A 21,853-nucleotide genomic window follows, 5' to 3' on the forward strand; every position below is an offset into this window, starting at 1 on the left:
TGAAATATATATATGTGTACACATGCTTGTATATGTAATATATTACTTTAGATGATTGTATGACTATCAAATTATAATTAATAATTATGTTTCAAGGAAATATTTGAAATATTTTAAATGACATATATAGTGATAGTGACTAGACCTGTGATTTCATTGGTTTAGGGAGTTCTTAGATAAGGACACTCTCTACCAATTTAATCCAGTGCTCTCTTTGCATTTTTTAGGCTTAGAGAGTTGCCTGGAACATTAGTTCTCAATTTTTTTGGTCTTAGAACATCTTTTGATTTCTTAGAAATTATTGAAGACTCAAAAAGCTTTTGTTAATGTGGATTATGTCTTGCTATTTACCACACTTGACATTAAGACTGATAAAACTGATAAAGATTTTTTGAAATGTTTGTTAATTCATTTAAAAATAAAAGTGATAAACCTATATTAAGTTTTTGTGGAAAATAACTATTTTCCAAAACAAAATTTTTAGTGAGAAGAGTGACATCATTTTACATTTTTTGAAATCTCATTAATGGAGAAGCTAGGTAGTTCAGTGGATAGAGTGCTGTGCATAGAGTCAGGAAGATCTGAGTTCATATGTGACCTCAGACACTTAATAGCTGTGTGATCCTGGGCAAGTCACTTAACCCTTTTTGTTTCAGTTTCCTCATCTGTAAAATGAACTGCAGAAGGAAATGGCACACCATTGCAGTATCTTTGCCAAGAAAACGCCAAATGGGGTCATGGAGTGTTGAACATGACTGAATGACTGAACAACAAATAATAGAAGACAGTTACATTCTCAGATCTGTTTCTGCATTACATCTTGCGCAACATGTTGTTTTGGATGAAGTATATGAGGAAAATTTAGCCTCACACATGTGTAGTTGAAAAAAGAGGAGTACTTAAATAGTCTTTTCAAATAATTGATTTTCTTCTTTAATGCTACGCTACAACTTGATGAATGGCGGTTTTTTAAAGCTTAGTTACAATATGGAATCTGAAGCCATATCAGTGAATTTTTGATTCACTATTCGCTATTGATCTATCTTGTACTTTACCTTGGTAGTTTGATTGGCATAACACTTTGAGTGGTTCTTTTATCCATGCGTGATTTTGTAATGTCATGCATTGGTTACTTGGAAAATATTGATTCATTGAGTTATGGAGATCTTCCAAATATTGACACGTTTCATTTTACGGTATCTATATTACCCCTAGTCATAAAAATCTTTAAGTATCGGGAAGCTGTGAAACAGTGATAGATACAAGGTTTCTGAAATTCTAATTTTCACTTGAAAGCTTGAATCTTATTGTTAGCAACCAATACTGTCAGCTGTTCTCCTTGACATGTCCCTTTCATTTGTTGTTGAGAAAATATGTGCCAGAAACCCAAATCTAAATAATCTTAGGTTATAAGTCATTCTTTCAAATAAAAATTGTATTTCATGAAAAAAGTGGCTCCTTCAGCTCACAACTCAGACAATTGCACAAGGATTTTCATCAGGCAAAGAGTTAAAGTAAGACTTAATATAATTAATAATTTTATTGCTTCATCAAGGATATTAAGTAAAACTGTCATTTAATTTTTTTTTGAACTTTGAGTGCCGGTTGGTGAAGAATACAACTATGACTCATACAGTTTGGTTACTGCCTTGATTTGTGCAAAGGCAATGTTTTGCCCACCATTGCTTTTGCACCATCAGTGCAAATGTCAACACAGTTGGTTAAGGATAAACCAAGAAGATCCAAGTGAAATTATTCAATACTTTGAATATTTCAGCACCATTTGTGTTTGTTGCCAAGCATTCACATAACACATCTTCTTTGATGATTACTTGGTGCTGATACTGGGTGAATACAAGCAAAACATCAAGTCTATCGAATCTTCCATTTGTTAGGCAGAAGTACAGTTTTGCAGTCAAGCTTTCTTCACGTTTGCAGCAAAATCTTTAATTCATAGGTCATGTGGCCTCTGGAAAAGTCCACTGTATAATTGTTAGAGAATGAGAATGAAAAAGGCAAATACCATCTTAGTATTATTATGAAATTAATTTTACTTCACAGACCACCTGAGTCTCTGGGACATTTAAGGGCCCCCAGACAACACTTGGAGAAATCCTGGCCGAGAATACTGAGAACTTCAGTGACTTGGCCAGGGTCACACAGCCAATACGTGTCAGAGTTCATATTCGAACCTGGGTTTTCCTGATTTTGAGACTTGCTCTGTATCCACGCTGCCTTGTTTATATTGCTTTAGTTGCTATAGCTGCAGTTTGACCACTTGGAATGTAATAGGAATTCATTTTCATTGAAGGGTAATAATGAGTTATAAAATTTATCATACAGATGCAGGTTAGCTGGTGTACGTGTTGATGAGTCTTTATTTCCTGCAATCAACACTAATAAAGGACTACCAAGTCTAATTAAAAAAAAAGTGAGTATATAACAATATGTAAGTTGAATGTGCATTCCTCTTGTAATTGTGAACATGCTTATTTTACATTTTACATTCACAGAGAGCATATTTAGATGTGATTTAAATTCACTTGAAGCTGTTCTGTATATTCTGTTTTTGATCTCATGTTGATTTGAGCCAGAGGCTGGAGGGTGTTACACTGTTGAAGATAAAATAATTGAGAGAAAACTCTTTGAGCAGGTATTGTGGCAGATACTCCCCAGAGATCTTTTCCTTCTCTCAGGTGTTTTTTGTTTATTTGTTTTGTAGTTTGGTAACATTCCTTTTAAGTGGGAGATCCTGATCCAGGGTGGGAAGGGACTTTTCTAGAAGTCTCCATTCTAATCTCTGAACCCTATTAAAATAAATAGGGAGCAAGAACTTTTTTGCCAATAAAAGGCATGTTAGTGGTACTTAGAGAATTCTCTTTTAGAAGAAAGTCACCATCTCTCCCTAATATTTATATCCGTTAAAGCCATCTCAATGCCCCACTCCCATGTCCTTCAGCTAGTTGTGGTGAAGAAGAATCTTTTACACTTACATGTTGCCGTGAATTGACAACGTCTTCTTCTTAACCAAGGCTTACTTTTTGCCTTGTGTGTCTTTCCTTATGTCACAAAACACTCTCCTCCACCAGCGTTTCTGTAGGTTAAAGGATAACTGAATTGGAATAGAGGGTGACCTTATTTGAATACTCATAGTGTAAAGAATCATACTAGATACTGTGGGGAGCTTCCCGGAAAGGATAAAATTTAATTCCTGTTCTAGAAGATAGAGTGTAATGGGAAATATGAAAATAGCACAAGTTGAAAATAGGCAGCAATAAATACAAAAATGTGGTTGGAAAAAATCATGCCATCTCCCATCTATAAAAATATGATTTTAGGAGTAGTGGTGAAAGATAATATGCAAATGTGTCTGTTATTATGGTTTATATAATTTGTGATTTTCTTACTATGAAAAGCTAATACAAATCCTTACATCTTATATTCATTCTCGAAAAAATTATCTTCTTAATTCAATTATACACATATAACTATCATAGAGTGAAATGCAACACAACATGGACTATATCGATTTTTTTTTAATATAAGGAAGTATCTACAGTTATCTTGTAATTCAGAATTACTACAGCAGATAACATGCTTGCTTTAGAAAGATAATATAAATATATATAAAAGGGGCGTTTTCCATATTAACTAGGTGTTATATATAGTGGTAGTTAATATTATCCTATTTTTTTACAGCGAAAGTGCATGCAACCGAAAGATTTTATTCCCCGAACACCAGAAAATGATAGACGACTTCAAAAGAAAATTGAGAAAATGGCTAATGAGCTGAATATTCAAAAAACAGCCATAGGTAAATTGAGTTACATAATATACTATGCTTTGTATTTGAAGTTGATTCAAACCCACTATCAGTAGAGTGTATTTCAATTGAATTCTATCCTTGGGTACCAGAAGGGCTGGTGTATGGTTGTTCAGCCATTTTTAGTAATCTTTGAAAGAGTCATGTAGAATTGAAGAGGAATCACACTATGAGAAAAGGAACAGAGACTGCCACCTATAAGCCAGAGAGCTTGAGTTCATTTCCTGGAAATATTCTAGAATAGATCATTAAAGAAATTCTTAGAGAACATATAGAAAGGGAAACTGTGATTACAAAAAAAAGCCAAAATGGCTTCATCAAGAACTGGTTATGCCAGACTCACCTTATTTACATTTTTCATGATTGCTCAACTAGTAGATCAAGAAACTACTTATACATCTAGTTTACCTAGAATTCAGCAATATATTTGATAGAACATGATATAGAGACAGCTAAGTGGCATGGTGGATAGAGTCCTGAACTTGGAGTCAGGAAGATATGAGTTCAAATCCTGCCTTATCCACCCACTAGCTCTGTGACCCTGGACAAATCACTTCACTTCTCTCAGCCACAGTTCCTCGTCTGTAAAATGTGGATGATAATATTTACCTCACAAGGTTGTGGTAAGGAGCAAATGTAGTATATGAAGCACTTTGCAAAACTTAAAGCACTGTATAAATGTTAGCTATCATTGCTGTTGTTATCATCTCATTTATTCTTGTGGAGAAGACAGAGAGAAGAATTATCCAGATTCAAAAAATGCTTATTAATTGTTCAGTTGCAAAGTTTTGGAAAATTTTTTAGAAATAATAGGAAATAATATACTTATAACAAAATAATGTAAAGAGGATTTTCTGATAAAATTGTAACCAGTCACTCAAAATATTAATAACTAAAAGTGTTAATGATACTTCGCTGTTCTCAACATGTTAATAAATAATGCCCAAAATATAATACTATGTCATAAATTCAATATGATTTTTCTCATACATTGTGCTTTTTATAGAGGAAACAATCCTTAAAAAAATCATACATTTTGATGTTTTTCCACCAACTTTAAAATTCATTCACACTTAGCACTAAGGTTTGGAGCTTAAAGACTATAAAAGGACTATAAAGTTTAGAGATTATAAAGTTTTCGACTATTAGGTTTATAGTGGGAAGGCACCAGAGAAGCAATCTAGACCAACTCTTTTATTTTATAGCTAAAGAAACTAAGGCCCAGAGAAGTAAACTGAATTCATGTAGGTCAAAAGTAGTAGAGAAGGGATATCTGATGCCCTCTGACCCGAAATCCGGTTTCCTTTCCACTTCACCATACTACCCAGACCTTTTAGAATTAGCATATAGCATAATCAGAGAACTTCAGAGGTGGACATTCAATTTGACGGATGAAGAAATTAATGCCTACAGCTGTTAAGTGACTAAAGCTAATTGAAAAAAGAATTAAGGCTAGATGCTAGCTAGGTTTCTTGATTTCAAATTTAATGATTTTTTTTTTTAAAAAAAATATTTGACTGCCTCACTTTTCTTTTTCCTCTTCCCATCTCACCAGCTGCCTTCTCTTTTTCCATTTCCTATTGTTTCATTTGCTGGTATTTAATTTCAGATTTTGTTCACATGTCATTGTGTTGGAAACAATGGCAGTTCAATGTTGAAAAGTCTGATTATTATGTAATACTGTATAGATTGTTTTTGTATTAACTGTTAATGTCCAATCTGATGATTATGAATTTAGTAGTGGCTACTGTCTTTAAAAACAACTTTCGAGTCTGATATAAAATCTGACAAAGTGGAAGAGGTGAGATATTAGACACTCACAACTAGGAAGTTCAATAAATACTGATCTTGAGCATAAATTTGTGATTTAACAGAAAGTGACTTAATAAAATTAGAAATTTAAGGAATTGGAGGCAGCTAGGTGGTGCTGTGAGTAGAGTACTGGCCCTGGAGTCAGGAGGACCTGAGTTCAAACGCAGCCTCAGATACTGGACACACTTACTAGCTGTGTGACCTTAGGCAAGTCACTTAACTCCAATTGCCCTGCCTTACCCCTGCCAAAAAAAAGAGAGAAAGAAATTTAAGGAATTCATTAATTTAATGGGAGATAGCTATAAATAGCAATTGAGTAAAAAGTGGTGGATAGAGGTAAGGGACTACAGAGGAGAAGTTATGCAGGAAATAGCAAATGTAGTAAATTAAAGAGCCTTAAAAAATTGCCCTGGGTGAATTGGAGGGAATAGAGGAGAGAACCTAATGTTTAAGAAATATCTGCCTGTATCAGTTATTTTCCTTGGATGACATCACATTCTTTAAGTGTGAAGGTGTCTAAAATAGAAATTTTATCAATTTGATTTTTTTTCCAGATAATGATATACCAGTTCTATTGTTTGGAGCTGATGGTTCGTTGATATATAGCCCCACGGCTAAAATTAAGAATCAGTGTAATGCAATGGAAAAGAGATTACAGGAAATGAAAGATAAAAGGGAAAATCTTTCCCCTACATGTAAGTAATTTCTCCTTTATACCTTTAAGAAATTAGCTCTCTTTAAAAAAAATTTTTTTTGGACTTAATTATTCCCCATATCCCAAATGAGCATGTCCGTATAAACAACATCACACAAAAACATTGCATATGAAACCTTGATATTTCATTTTATATGTCTTTCTTTCAAAAAACAAATGTATATAATCAATTCCGTATTACTTTCAAAACTTTCCTACTTGTTTGTGCTTCCTTCTGAACTTCTCTTCTGCATATTTTAAAAAATGTTTCAATGGTCTCCTGTTTTTGGCATCACTATTACTAACTCCTTCCCTCTACTCAATTCTTGTGACTATTCCCTTTCTGTTGTTATCCTCCCTTTTAACTTCCACTGTCCCATGTGCTTTTTTCTATCGAGTTTGATATGTTTCTATAGCAAACTATATATGTCAATGTTTGTATGTATTCAGCCCTCCTTTGTCAATTTCACGTAAAAGTGAAGCTCATCTGGTATCTCTTCCCTTCATGCCTTCCTCCATGCTTGTATCTTCTTACGTACCCAAATTATGAGAAATAACAAGTTCTGCCATTTTCTTTCTCCTTTGTATATTAATATATTTCTTTTATCTTTACTTCTCTTTATCCTATTAAAACTCTGAGAAGAGAACCAAGCCACTCCAGGACCTCTGCTGTTCTTATTTTAATTCCATTACTACTCTGAAAACATTAGGGTTCTGAAAGGACACTTGTTTCTCCTCTTCTGGTTATATTGTTAGGTTTGCTTCATCATATAGCTCTTTCCATATGCTTAAATAAATTTATCTTCCTAGGTTAGTCTAGACTAATATTTCAAAATTCCTATTCAGCTCTGGTCTTTAAGATACTCGTAAGTTCTCTATTCTATTAAAGATCCTTTTTCTTTCCTGTATGATTATATTCAGCTTTGCAGGGTAGTCAGTTATTTTTGGTTGTAAGCCTCTTTTTCATTTTGGAATGTTGTATTCCAAGCTCTCCTCTCATTTTAGAGGAAGGCTCTAGATCTAGTATCATCCTGATTATGGTTCACTGGTACTTGAACTCCTTTTTGGATGCTTACAGAATTTTGCCTTTGACATGGAAGTTCCGGATTTTGGCTAAGATGTTCCTGAGATTTTCCTCTTTTTTTTTGTTTTGTTTTTTTTTAGGAGGTGCTTACTGGATTTTTTGGTTTCTGAGCAGTTTTTATTTTGTGATTTATTGAAATATATTCAGGCTTTTTAAATAGTTTTTAAGGAGTCTGATTTTTAAATTATCTCTCCTTGACCTATTTTTGAGGGCAATTATTTTTCATAGGTGATACCTTGTTTTTCTCTATTTTTTCAACCCTCTAATTTTCTTCTAGTATTTTTTCCTGTTTCTTGGAGTCATTGATTCCTGTTTGATTTCTTGTAATTTGTAGGGAGTTTATTAAGTAAGTTACCACTGTTTTAACCTATTCTTCCAATCACATCTTTCCTTCAGAGATTTTTTCCCCCTTCATTATTTAAATTCTTGTTTCCTTTCTTTCTTGTGGAAAATCCTTTTTTTTAAAAAAAAAGTTTCTTCTTGTAGTTGTCACAAAATTTCTTTCTCTGAGGTGGGATTTTTGGGCATCTAAAACAATTTTTTTAATAGTGATGGGAATTTTCTTTGATTTAGTTCTCTCTCCAGCCTTGATTCCTAAATTGAGGCTTTGAGCCAGGGCAAGGTTCTACTTCTTCCTGTGCTTTTGGGTGGGTGTGGTTGGCTCACTTAGTCTCACCTTGGATTTCTGCCCTGACTTCCACCTCCCAGAGTTAGACCTGCCTGGATTTTTAAGGTTCAATGTGCTGGGTTTTCTGGACACCCAATGGCATTTCAGAACAATGTTAGGGACCTCTGGGTCCTGCCATACTCTGGTATGTGTGCTTGTTATGGTAATTAGGGTGGGACTTTTTTGTTTTCTCTTTTAGAATACTAAGGTAATCAAGTACCTTTGATGAGGAAAAATACTAAATAAAAATACTAACATATTTGGATAGGTTTCCTTGCAACAGACCTGTGAAGTTGTTTGTATGAGTTGTTCATCTAGAGCTCAGATATTGAATCTCAGTGGTTAATTATTTGGGTGAAGTAACTATGTTGAATATTTTAAAAAAGAAAAGCAAATTTTTATTGATATCTTTTGTTCTTATATATACTTCCTGTTATATCTCTCCCTCTAATAATTCATTATTTAATTTCATATGAGAAAACCTTTCATCCCTATAAATTCCTAATGGGATCAAGCAAAGAATATTGTACAATAAGATGAATCATTTGATAATGATCATAAGAATAATAATTTATAAGAAAAGTCATTTGCCTAGAGGCAGTTAGGTGGTGCAATAGATACAGTGCTGGGTCTGGAGTCAGAAAGACCTGAGTTCAAATATGACCTCAGATAGCTTTATGACCCTGGACAAGTCATTTGACTTCTATTTGCCTCAGTTTTGTCAGCTGTAAAATGGAAGTAATAATAGCACTTGCCTCCCAGAGTTGTTATTAGGATCAAATGAGATAATATTTGTAAAGTGCTTATTAACACAGTGCCTGACACATAGTAGGCTCTTAATAAGTGCTTATCACGTTCCTCTTGGTAGTGCTTTGTTTGCAGTCCAATAGATATATGTGAGTTTTGAAACTTGGCTTCCTAATTCTGATAGCACAGCAGTAGCTGACAGGAGACTTTTGTTTTATAAACGCATTAATTTTAACCTGAAAGCAGCTTAGCCTAATGGATAGAGAGCTGGTCTTAGAACCAGGGAGATCTGGGCTTAAGTCTCTACTGACAAATACTGGTTAAGTGACCCTGAGTGTGTCTTGACTTCTCAGTGTGCTAGGAAGCTAAGTTGTGAAGGATGTGCTGACCTAGATTGGGAGAGGGAGTCCCCTAATCAATAAAATCACAGATCCATTCCCTATTTCTAGTTTTAGCCATTATTCCTATGGGAAAGGACTGGATTTTCCAGATTAATATACTTAAAAGACTATATATATTTAAAACAGTAGGCCGTGGTGACTTGTTTTAAAAGCAAAATGACATTTTAGGATTATTATTTTTACTTTTGAGTGAAAAATCATTAAGATCATAGATTTAGAGCAAGAAGGAACCTTAGAGGGACATCAAGTCTAACCCTTCATTTTACGTATGAGAAAGTTAAGGCTCAGATAGATTCAGTAATTTGCCTAGGGCCACAGAGCTAATACAGGATTCAGAAAAGATTCAAAACCAGGTCTTCCGGTCTCCAGGTACATCACTCTAAAAACAGATTATAAGTTGGGATGTTGAGGGGTGGGGAACGAAAACATGATGTCCATCACCCAGCTGTGAGCTTGATGTAGGTACCTACCGAAATCATTAGAAGATAATTTGCAAAGTTGACAAGAGGGTGGATGATAAGATAGTCTTGAGTGTGAAGTTTGTAGAGGCCATCATCCCAGCTGGGTCTAAGTTCCCATCTCTTCCCATCTTTGACTCATGGGTGAACTAGTTCAGCTCTAACTGTCCTCTACTCCTTTCTTCCTAGTCCTATTGCTTTTCATGCTTACCAAACCTTAACCCTGAATTACTCTGCCTCCTTTGCCTCTCAGGTGTTGTTGATTTTAGCTGGAAGTCATAAAACTGATAACTTTGTCCACTACAAACTTAGGATACCTAATCTCTGCTGGCCTCTCCCTACAGCAATGCATTGTAATGCAGTTCCTTCTTCACTACTTGTTTCCCTCTCCAAACATCCAAACATTGTTCCAAACATCTCTCTTAAAACTCAAAGTACCCACTTGCCCTCATTCCACTCCCTAGCTGAAGATCTTGGATTACGCTTCCCCCCCCCCCCCAAAAAAAAATTGCCCCTTTTTTCCCCAAACTCTCTTATCACTTCATCTCCTCCCATCTCCTCCATTATTGCAGACTGGTGAACAAGAGTTCTCTTTACTCAGTCCAATCCCTTTATATTTACCTTTGATCCCATCTCCTCTTATTTTGTCTAGCCATAGTCTTTCTGTATTCTTCAATCCCCTACCTATTTAGGAGTTTCAGTGAGGCAGGTGACTAGGGCAATGAATACAATTAATAGAGGGCTGGACTGGGAGTTAGGAAGTCCTAGGTTCAAATCCAGACTCTTGACATTTAGTAGCTGTGTGACCTTGAGTGAGTCACTTATCACTGTTTGCCTCAGTTTCCTTATCTCTACAATGGGACTAATAATAGCACCTGTCTCCCAAGGTTGTTCTGAGGATAAGTGAAGTATTTATAAAGCACTTTGCAAACCTTAAAACGTTCTACAAATGCTAGCTATTGTTATTATTGTCAGTATTATTCATTATTATTATTACTACTGCTGCTGTTGATTCTTTCCCTGTTGCTGCCTACAAACACATTCCAGACTCCTTGATCCTTTAAAAAGCCAACCTCGTTAGATCTTACCACCTCCACGCTGTCATCCTGTATCTTACTTCCTCTTGGCTAAACTCCTTGAAAAAAACTGTATACTTAGTGCCTCTATTTGCTAAACTCTCTGCAGTCAGGCTTCTGGACCCATCATTCAAATGAAACAGGTCTTCTGAGTTACAAGTGATGTCTCAATTGCCAGATCTAATGGCTTTTTCTTAATTATTATTCTTCATGACTTCTTTGTAATGTTTGACATTGTTGGCCACCTTCGCCTCCTAGATATTTTCCAGTCTTTGAATTTTCATGATGATGCTCCCTCTCATCTCCCCTCCTGTCTGACCATTCCACTTCCATATCCTTTTCTGAAGCCTGCTGACTGTTGGTGTCCCCAAGACTGTTCTAAATGCTCTCTCTTTTCTTTCTGTACTCTTTCATTTCGTAAACATCTGCTCCCATGGGTTTATTTATCAACAATGTGCAAATTACTCCCAAATCTATAAATCCAGCACTAGTTTCTCTCTCTCTCTCTCTTTCTCTCTCTCTGTCTCACTCTATCTCTGTTTCTCCATGTCTCTCTCTAACTCAGTATGACCATTCACCCCATATATTTGATCAGTTGTCAAATTTTGTCATTTCTACCTCTCTCATCTCTGTGCCCTTGTACTACCCAACTAGCCATTACTCTCATTACTCTCAAGCTCTCATCACTTCTGGCTTAGACCATTGCAATAGCTTCCTAATTAGTCTCCCTGCCTCAAGTCTCTCCCCACTTCTGTCCATCTTCCATACAGCTGACAGTGATTTTCCTTTAGGAAAATCCAAGTCTGTATCCAAGTCTGATATTTTAATATCTGCCTGTCTCTCTACACTCTTCCCTCCCCTCCCCCATAATTTCTATTGGTTCTATATCAGCTTTAGAATCAAATATAAATTCCTCTGCTTAGCATTTAAAGCTCTTCATAGCCTGCACCCTCTCTATTTTTCTGTTCCCATTATACTTCTTCATGCATGTCATATTACAGCCATATAAATCTATTTATTGCACTTGACCCATGGTACTCTATCTTCCATCTCTTGTACTGACTATACTCTATGCCAGGGCTGTCTAAAATGCGGCCAGTGCGATTTATGCGGCCTGCCTACAAGCATAGAAATTTACATAAATGCTTTAGTAAACGAAGCCAAGCTACTGCAGAGCTCTCACTAAAATGGCAAATCAAAATATGTTGTCTGTTGTTTCAATAAAAACCTAAGATTGGACAGCCCTGCTCAATGCCTAGAATACTCTTCTTTCTTCATCTCCACCTCTTAGAATCCCTGGTTTCTTTCGAAGTTCAGTTCAGAGTACAAGCACTACCTCTTTCAAGAGGCCTTTCCCATGCCTCCAGTCACCAGCACCTTCTCTTCTAATCTTACCTGGTATCTATTTTGCATGTATCTTTTAGAAAATAATTTGTGCGTGTTGTTCCCCCATTACAATATAAGCTTATTTTTAAAAAAAAATTATTTTATTCTGAACATAAGAAATAAAACAAGCATTTCCATAACATGGTAGTGTAGAAAAAAAGATGATTATATATGAAACTGCAAATCTGTTGTGTACAACTTGCTGTTCCTTTTAAATATATAATAAAATTATCACGTAACATTTTTCCTTTTTCTTCCCTCTCCCCACCAAATAGCTACCATTAGATACACACACACACACACACACACACACACACACACACACACACGTGTGTGTGTGGGGGGGGGGTTAAACCATTCTATACCATTCTGTACATCTATTTATTAGTTCTTTCTCTGGATTCAGATAGTGTCTTCCTTCATATGTCCTTTGTAGTTACTTTGGGTATTTATAAGAGTCAAAATGACTTAGTCTCTCAAAATTGTTCTTTAAACAGTATTGTTGTTACTGTATACAATGTTCTCTTGGTTCTGCTCATTTCTTATAGCATAGTAGCATTCCATCATAATCGTATACCACAACTTGTTCAGACAATATAAGCTTCTTGAGGGCAGGGACTCTTAGATGTTTTTATCTTTATTTTTGTATTCTCAGCATTAGCATTTGGTGCCTAATGCTGAATGAAAGGATTTTTAGATTTGTATGTTTATCTGAGTCTTTATTATGACAAGCTGGTGGATCTATTACAGGTACTCTGGCAGACCAGTGAAATATTGTCTAGTAGGTACTGGGAGCATTTAGTGTTTGCTAAAAATGGAAGGAGAAGCTACTTGTCTCTTAACTTCTAGCCTATGCCAGGTGGAAGAGAGATGCTGTGCTGCTTTTGTGTCATAAGGTCATATCAAAGTCTGATATAATGGAGTTAGCCTGCAGTGTGATATTGCTAACATTTTAGGTAGCACTGTATCTGCTAACTGTATAATAGAATTTTAGCATTAAAGGAGACTTTTGAATTTATTTAATTTAACTTTCTTGTTTTATGGCTGAAGAAATTGAATTCCAAAGATTCTAAGTTTCCTAAAGTAAAATATAAATATGAATAGTGCTGTTATTAGAGACAGTGTGGCATCATGGAAAGAAAATTTGTATATGGATTCCAAAAGGCCTGCATTTGAATCCAGGCATCACCATGGGTCATTCACTTAACTTCTCTAAGGCTGAGCTTCCTTCTCTGTCAAATGAAAATAATAATGCTTGCACAGGGTTGTTGTGGGAATGGTGCTTTTGTGTTTATAAAGTACTATAGAAATGAGAGTAGTCATTCTTCTTGTCATCTAAAGTCAAATGTAAGCTCTTTTAGGGCAGGTATTGATTGATTTTTTTTTTTAATCTTTGCATCCCTAGTTTAAGCATAATGCCTAGCATAGGAGATACTTTAATAAATACTAGTTGATTGATTGAAGATACTGTAGGTAGTGAATGTATCACTAGGGCTAGAAAACAGATTATTCTAATTAGAGTGTTGTACAAGAGGGGTCACTTTATTTTTTAAAAAAATTGTAGTGAGTTCATGTTTCATGAAAATGATGCTGTTTTTTTTTTCATATGAGGACCATTATTGCTCATTGGACAGAATATTGGGAGTTGGAGGTAGGAAGACCTGAATGTAAAGTCACACTTTGACCTCTAATGGTGTGATTTTGACACAATACTTGCTTCAGTTTCTTTATCTGTATTATTCTCAGGATTGTTAGGCTTAAATAAAATAACTATTTAAAATGCTTTGCACACTTTAATTTCTTATGTAAGAATCAGTTATTAATTAATAAATACTAAGTGCCTACTATGTGCCAGCTATTATGCTAAGCTCTGGGTATATAAAAAAGACAGCCCTTGCCCTCAGGGTGCTCACAATTTAATGGAGGAGACAATAAACAAATACATACAAACTATATGTAGGAAAAACAGAGTAAATTAAAAGAGGAAAGGCACTAGAATTAAGAAGAATTGGGAAAAGCTTCCTGTAGAAGATGGAATTTTAGTTGGGACTTGAAGGAAGCCAGGGAAACTTATAGGTAGTGGTGAGAAGTGATGGAGGACAACTAGAGAAAATGCCAGGAACCTAAAGATGAAATGTCCTTTTTTTGTGGCACAGGAAGGAGGCCAATGTTATGAATTGAATAGTATGAGGCAGAGAGTAAACTATAAGAAGACTGGAAAAGTAGGTGATGGGGGGTTAGGTAATGAAGATTTTGAATGTTAAAGTTAGTATTTTGTATTTGATCCTGGAGTGACATAGTTGGACCTGTGCTTTAGGAAAATACTTTGGCAGCTGAATGAATGGCAGATATACTGGTGTGAGAGAGAGTTGAAATAGGCGGATCTACCAGCAGGCTACTGCAGTTGTGCAAGTGTGAAGTGATGTGGGCCTGCACTAGAATCGTGGCAGTTTAAAGGAGGAGAAAGATGTATTTGAGAGATGTGGTAAAGGTGAAATTGATGGGCCTTGGCAACAGATTGGATATAGGGGATGAAATATAGGGAGGAGACCCTGAGGGACTGGGGGGATTGTGTTGCTCCTAACAATAGGGAAGATATTGGGGGAGGATTTAGGGGAAAAGATAATGAGTTCAGTTCTGGACAGATTGAGTTTGAGTTGTCTATTGGATATTCATTTTGAGATGTCTGAAAGGTAGTTAGAGGTGTATGATAGGAAGTCTGCAGAGAGGTTAGGGCAGAATGGGTGGATTTGAGAATCATCAGCAGAGATGATAATTAAATCCATGGGAGCTAATGAGATGAAGTAAAATAGTATAGAGGAAGAAGAGAAGAGGGCCTAGCACAGAACCCTATGGGACACCGACAGATAGGAATGACCTGGATAAGGATCCAATAAAGGAGACTGAAAAGAAGTGAACCAGTAGATAGGAGAACCAAGAGAGTGGGGTCCCAAAAACCTAGAGAAGAAAGCGTTAAAGGCCGCAGGGGGCTATGAAGGATGAGGATTGAGAAAAGGCTATTGGATTTGACAGTTAAGAAATCATTATTTCTCTTTTGCAGATATACCTCACTTAAGGCAATAGATCTTGCACCTGGCTCATAAAAGTGGAATTGTATTTTCCCTTTAAATAATATACAATTGTAGATATTTTAATCCAGATTATTTTCAATCGATAGTAGCTTCTTTTGCTTCCTATCTCTATTCCATGTCCCCAGTTAGTTAATAATTTAGGGATGATGTATAAGGGAAATGTTATTTCTAGAAATCAGCCATGAATCCTTTTGTGCCATAGTCGCACACATGCTTTTTTAAGTTAGGGTTTTCGTTGAATACATGAAGTCTTTCCTGTTAGAACAAGCTCTGATCAGTATAGTATATATGTCCTAGGTGAGAAAAAGCCTTCAAGAAGCAATCAAGGTTCAAGATACTAACAGAAATTCACATCTGTGGATTTGTCTACAACGCTGGCTACTTTTAGTATGGTTTTATGGAAAGAACTAGATTAGGAAAATAGGACCTGGGTTCAAATTCCAGCCGTGCTATTTGGCCATCTGTGACTTTGAGGAATTGACTTAACCTCTCAGGGCTTCATTTGTAAATTGAGGGAGTTGAATAAAATGACCCTAAGATTGCTTCCAGCAGTCTCTAGGTGATCCTATGAACTTTTCTATATTCTCTCATCCTATGACTAGTATGGGATGTTACAAATTAGAATGTTCCTGTCTTGTTACTATCTTATTTTTTATGTTGTCTCTTAGGGAGTAGAATCCTCATTGGAATCTTTTTACCTCTCATTTTACTTTCTCTCTGTCTTTGAAGACATACATAATTGCATTTTGGTTAGTGCAGTGATGCTGTTTTGGTTCCTGACTCCTTTAGCATTTTAAGAGAGAACTACTATTAGTGCCAGCCCATGGATGTAATAAGGCAAATCAAATTAACATATTGTTTTGAATGGGTTTAATTTATTTGTTTCAGATTCTGCCTGCAGATGGGAAAGATAACTTTTTAAGGTCCTTTCCAACTCTTAAGATTCTATGATTTTATGCTTCGTTGAAGTATAAATAATTTTTTATGGTCACAGAAATATTTAGTGCTGAGTTGTCTGGAATAGATTGGGGTAGGATGTTAGTATTTTGTACTTGTTTTGTGGTAAACTCAGAATTTGAAATGCAAGCAATAAATTGATGTGGCTAAGTATATGACTTACAGAAGAATATCCAAAACATAAATACAATGAAATACCTAGAGTTATTAGTTAATTAGAATTAGTTAATGGTAGAAAATTTGGTGTCAAACATAAAGTTAGTAGACAGAAATGATATGTTCGAATAGAATTTGTTTGTTGTACTTAAAAAATCTTCATCTTATTTTTTAGTTTCTCAAATGCTTGCTCTTAATTCAGACCCATCTTCATCTGGAACATATTTGACATCACTTAACACTTCATATTCAGGTAAACAATTATTTTAAAACTAGTATTTCTCTTAATTGCTTGTTACCCTAAAGTTTAAGTTCAGATCATCTTTGAATCAGTTGTTTATGTTTATGTGTATCACCAACTTGGCTAATGATAGAATAAGATAAAAATGCCAAAATTTGTGATTTCCCCTTTTAAAGGCTGTAATGTAAGAATCCTAATGAAAGTAGGTCATGAGAAAACACTTGAGGTAAACCTCCTTTTTTCATTCTTGTTGGGTTTTTCCCCAGGAGTTTGCTTTCTGGCACCACATCAGTTTTTTTCTTCCTGTGGTCTTGTATAAACTATTCTGTGTACAATTTTGAACAGTGTGATCCTAAGAGCCATAGAAGACCTAAGGAAAAATTGTTTTGCATAATGTTTTACATAGGACCAACAGAGATCTTCAGTGAATCTGGGAGACAGAGAAACTTATTAACTAAAATATGTGGATCAGTGACAAGATAATGGAAATAAGATGACTGATTGGGACTTTTTTTTCCTTCATGGAATTGTCCTGGATGATTAGATCTCATGGTTACATGTTTTTCGCTAGTCGTAATAAATTTTTAAGCAACCTGAGCAGGACATGATCTATTGCTCTGCACACAGCTGTGCTCAGTAAGTATAATTTACTCAGTCCCTCTCAGAATGCTAAGGTTATGTAGTAAATGAAGACTTAGAATTCCTTGACATTAAAGTCATTCCAGCGATAAGTTACAGGCTCAGAATTCTTACAAAGAAATAAAGAAATATATTTTCTTTCAAGTTAAGAACAAAATAAGTACATCCTATCAAAGTGAGATCGTACAGAATAAATAATATTCTATTCTCTCCACCTGAACCCAATACCAAGCAGTTAAGAATCCTAGATTTTAGTTGCTATCCTTTCACCTTTAATATGTGGGATATAACCTAGTCTTAGTAGTTTTATGAAGAGCAAAGAATTGTTCCACAGGTAAAATTAAAAATAGAGAATCTTGTCAGTTACTTTATTAGGGGAAAAATGACTTTGTGTAGCTTATCTCCTCTAGGAAATTTCATTGATTTGAAAAGAGTTTGTATTAAGACCCTTGCCAGCTCTCAATCTCTAATCCTATGATCCTCTTCTTAAAATGGAGTACTAGTCATCTTAGCCTTCTAACAAGCGTAAAGGAGTACCTTGTGCCAAACTTGAGAGAATACAACAGAATATCAAACCTGGCTTCTGCTCTCAAAGGACTTGCAAAAAAAAGGTAGTTGGAAACAAAACTAATTCAAAGAGAACAGAGGACAATTAATCTGAAATTGTGTAGTACTGAGTCTAAGTGTAATAAGAATATAAGATAGGGAGATATTGGTATGGCCTGAAGTAGTCAGAGATGGCTTCCTGGATGAGATGGCAGAACTTTGAATGAGGCCTCAAGCAATAGGTAGAGTTTGGTTAGGCAAAAATGAAAATTGCCACTCCAAGTCAAGAGAATAACATAAGAAAAACAAGCATGAGCATTTATGTAGTTTTCTAAGGTTTACAATTCACTTTACTTATGACATTTGATTATCATAACTGTGTGAGGCAAGTACTGCAAGTATTATTTTTCTATTCTAAGAGTAAGGAAGTGGACAGAGAGGTTGTGACTTGCCCATAATCAACACGTAAGTGTCAGAGGTGGTGTTTGAACCCAGGTGCTTCTTGACTCCAAACCCAGAATATAATGTCTGAAGGAGGGTGGAGAGAACTGCCTGATGGGAGTAAAGGGAGTTAAGATAAGGTAGGGGCTTATATTTTAAAAGATCTTGAAAGCCAGGCAGGGAAATTTAACTTATTTTGTTAAATTTATTTATTTTTAGTTTTCAGCATTCTCTTTTATAAGATTTTGAATTCTAAATTTCCTCCTCCCTCTTCTCCAAGATGGCATGCAATCTGCTATAGGCTATACATACACAATCAGATTAAACATATTTCCGCATTAGTTGAAATTTAACTTATTTTGATATGGAATGGGGAGCACTTTAATGTTCTTGAGCAGGTGAGTGACATGTTTTAGGATTAGCCTGATATCAGTGTATAATACTGTATTATGCATTCTAGTTATTTTAAATAAAATTTCTCTATAATCTTCCTAGTGGGCTTTATTGGTAATATGAGCAGCCATGGCTTAAAACTAACTGATTAAAATTTTTCTTTAAGTCATTGCACTGTTTTTTCATTAATGTTTGAATGCTTTATCAATATCTTACAGATGAATCCATTTCTGGTGTTTTAAATACATCCTTTGATGATATTTGGAGAAACCGTGAACCCAGGAAACGTAAGAGGAAGTCAGAGAAACACATTCATAAAGCTCAAACTGATGGGTGTCTTTCTTCACCTATATCAAAAACTGCATCTAATAGTGTCTTTGATAGAGTAACCCCTCAGAGATCTAAGAGTAACCTTCCTACAGAAAAAAGGGATTTCCAAAGCACTTTGATGACTGAAATGCTCACTCCTGAAAAAACACAATTTGAAGGAATATCTAAGGAACTATTTTGTGACAAGGATTATCTATCCCCTTCTTTAGCTGTAGCAGAAAACCACTCTGTAAGAAGTCCAGGTCCTACAAATTCTTCAGAAAAACAGTTGAGAAGTTTAATGTATTTTAATTTTCCTTCAAAAGAAAAATCAAGGAAAAAGAAGTCTAAAATGAGATTTACCAACCCAAAGTTGCATCGAGGTAAGACTGAAAACTTTTTAGAGTTGATGACTACTCCTGTAAAGATATCTCCAGCCTGCAAAGAAGCAGTGTACGATGATTATTTTTCATCCACTAATTTGAAAGAAGGGAATTCAAGGAATTGTATTTTTAAAGTTAAAACGGTATCCGAAAACCCTTTACATTTAAACCACCAAAAAAGTATCTACAGGAGTAAAAAACAAAGTGTCTTAGAAAGCGCTGATTATCCCAGCTTTAGCAAAAAAGCGAAACCTATTCTAACATATGATAATTTAGTGGAAGAAAATAACTATGGGCTCGAGAAACTTCCCAATTGTGAAAGAAATTTAAACTTGAATTACAGTCCATATAGTGAAATACCTGATGCAAAAGAAACCTTAGGATGTTGTAATGAAACTGATTCTCAGGAAGGAGGTGGAATAGCCATAGGTGGAAAGAACTCTCTTCATACTACTGATGAATCTGTTCTTATGAGTGACTGTTTGGGAAGAGAACCTTGTGATGCTTTAATTGCTTTGGAAGGAGGTGCTAAAGAAGTACTCATCAGTAAAAAAGAATTGACTATTCCCATGACCATACAAAAGAGAGAAAACATTAACTCTGAAATGTTGAACTCTTGTGAAAATGAAAAACAAGAAGATCATAACTTCATTTTCAAAAGTGATGCTGCTCTGGAGAAATCAAGGAAAGAAATGGAAAATCGCTCCAGATGTATTCAAAGTATGTGAACCTCCTTTTTCCCCAAGTACCTTTGTTATAGGATATGTAACAAATAACATACATGTTATATATCCATTGCACTTTTCAATAATGTCTTAACTTTGCGTCCTAGCCTCTAAATAATAAAATAGCAACACAAAGTAATGATATGTGAGGGTTCATTCAAATGAATTTTAGTTATACATGCTCGTTTTTACTTGGAATTTCCAGAAATATGAGTTACATCCTTTGTGTTTGAATATAATTCTAATCCTATCTTGGGGTTAATGATGTGGTTTTTAAAAATCTTGTTATGCTATCCTCTGCAATGAATAATTCTGTATTGTTACTATTTTCATTAGTATTTGTCTGTGTAATACCCATTCATCATAATGGGAAAATACCACACACCTAGCACTTTTGAAAGGGAAAACTTAAAGCCACAGTTTAGTTGGGCTTGAGCCATGAGCAAAAAAGATGTAGGAAACATGAGTAATTATATTTAGATGAGAAAAATCAAAGCATAAACATTTAATTCCAGAAGGGGAAAAGAAGGAACTGTGACCAATTAAGTTGACAGTCTTATTGTGCCTCACAGGGGGTTAATGTAAATAGTGATAGAGCTAGGATTTGAACCCATGCCTTTGGAAACTGAATTCAATATGCTTTCCATGCTACCATGTGGCCTCATATTTATATCTTAGGCATACATAGGTGATGCTAATTACTCTTACTAATGATTTTAAAATGAAAGGCAAATGTTTTGATGTTACTTTGAGCAGTATTTGTTAAAATGAAATTCCAGTGTTACTCAATTTGTGCACCTGTTTGAAGTTTATTTTGGTAGGAATTGACATAGAGTGACTTTAGTTTTAAACATATTATTTTAAAGCAAATTTTTGTTATTTTTCTGTATATGATAGTTAGCTAATTAGAATCCCTGTTATCTACTATTTAAAACTGTAATAGGAGGAGGAAATAGAAAAAGTAGATTCATTGTTTTTTCATAGCTATAGGCATAAATAAAATTGGAATTCAAGAAATCTTTACCCCAATCCCTGCCTACGATTTAGGTTAAAATCTGATAAGATTACTTAACTATCCTATTTTTCTTTTTCAAAGAGAGGGTTTAACTACTTTTTCTCTAGTTAGGGGAAGACAAATGATTCAAAATATTGAAAATTGAAACAGCAGTAGAAGTGATAGTTTTTTTTCCCCTTCTGCCTAGCCTTTGGAGCTAAAAATTTTCTTGCAAATAGAATAAGCATGTGTTATCACTATATTTTAGCCTCTAATCTTTAACATTAACATGAAAATATTCCCACCTGATGACAATGGCATGAAATTTTAAGTAAGTCCCAATAATTGCTGCTGACACATTTGTTGTGATTACAGTTGGCTTTTAATTTTGAGTGGTTTGAAAATTTAGCATAAAATAGAAGTATCTTGATATGTTAAGTGCTCTTTCTACTATTGTATCAGGTTTAGGTCTCTTAGGAGATGTCTTGTCAGACTCAGTTTCACTGACAATGAACTCAGTCACTCAGGGGAGAAGTTCTCTTATAATCTTTTCAATACTTTACATATAGCTCTCTCTCCAACCAGTCTCAGTATATGTTGTCTCTTAGAGAAACTATTGAAGCTGGTGTTAGAATATTCCACCACACTGTATCCTATATACAATCAACATAGATTTTCCACTTACTTGAGATAATACATACGTGTGTGTGTGTGTGTGTTGAAAAGAAGAACTGGAGGAGAAAAGTTATTGTCCAGATAAAGTCAGTCAGAAGATTATTACCTTTTATATGGCAGGTACTGTGTAAGGCAGTGGAGATATAAAGCCCAA

The 21,853-nt window shown here is 35.0% G+C and overlaps 1 protein-coding gene across 1 annotated transcript in view; it reads left to right on the top strand.

The window, feature by feature from the left end:
* Nucleotides 1-21,853, top strand: part of MCPH1 (microcephalin 1) — a 341,986-nt gene that overhangs the window by 26,024 nt on the left and 294,109 nt on the right. Inside the window, exons 4-8 of the mRNA XM_036748364.1 lie at nt 2,344-2,431; nt 3,700-3,814; nt 6,190-6,330; nt 16,529-16,606; nt 18,832-20,025. Of these exons, the coding sequence (XP_036604259.1) occupies nt 2,344-2,431; nt 3,700-3,814; nt 6,190-6,330; nt 16,529-16,606; nt 18,832-20,025 (1,616 nt within the window). The remainder of the gene's footprint in view (nt 1-2,343; nt 2,432-3,699; nt 3,815-6,189; nt 6,331-16,528; nt 16,607-18,831; nt 20,026-21,853) is intronic.

Source organism: Trichosurus vulpecula, chromosome 3, assembly GCF_011100635.1.
Source record: "Trichosurus vulpecula isolate mTriVul1 chromosome 3, mTriVul1.pri, whole genome shotgun sequence".
Lineage (NCBI taxonomy): Eukaryota > Metazoa > Chordata > Mammalia > Diprotodontia > Phalangeridae > Trichosurus > Trichosurus vulpecula.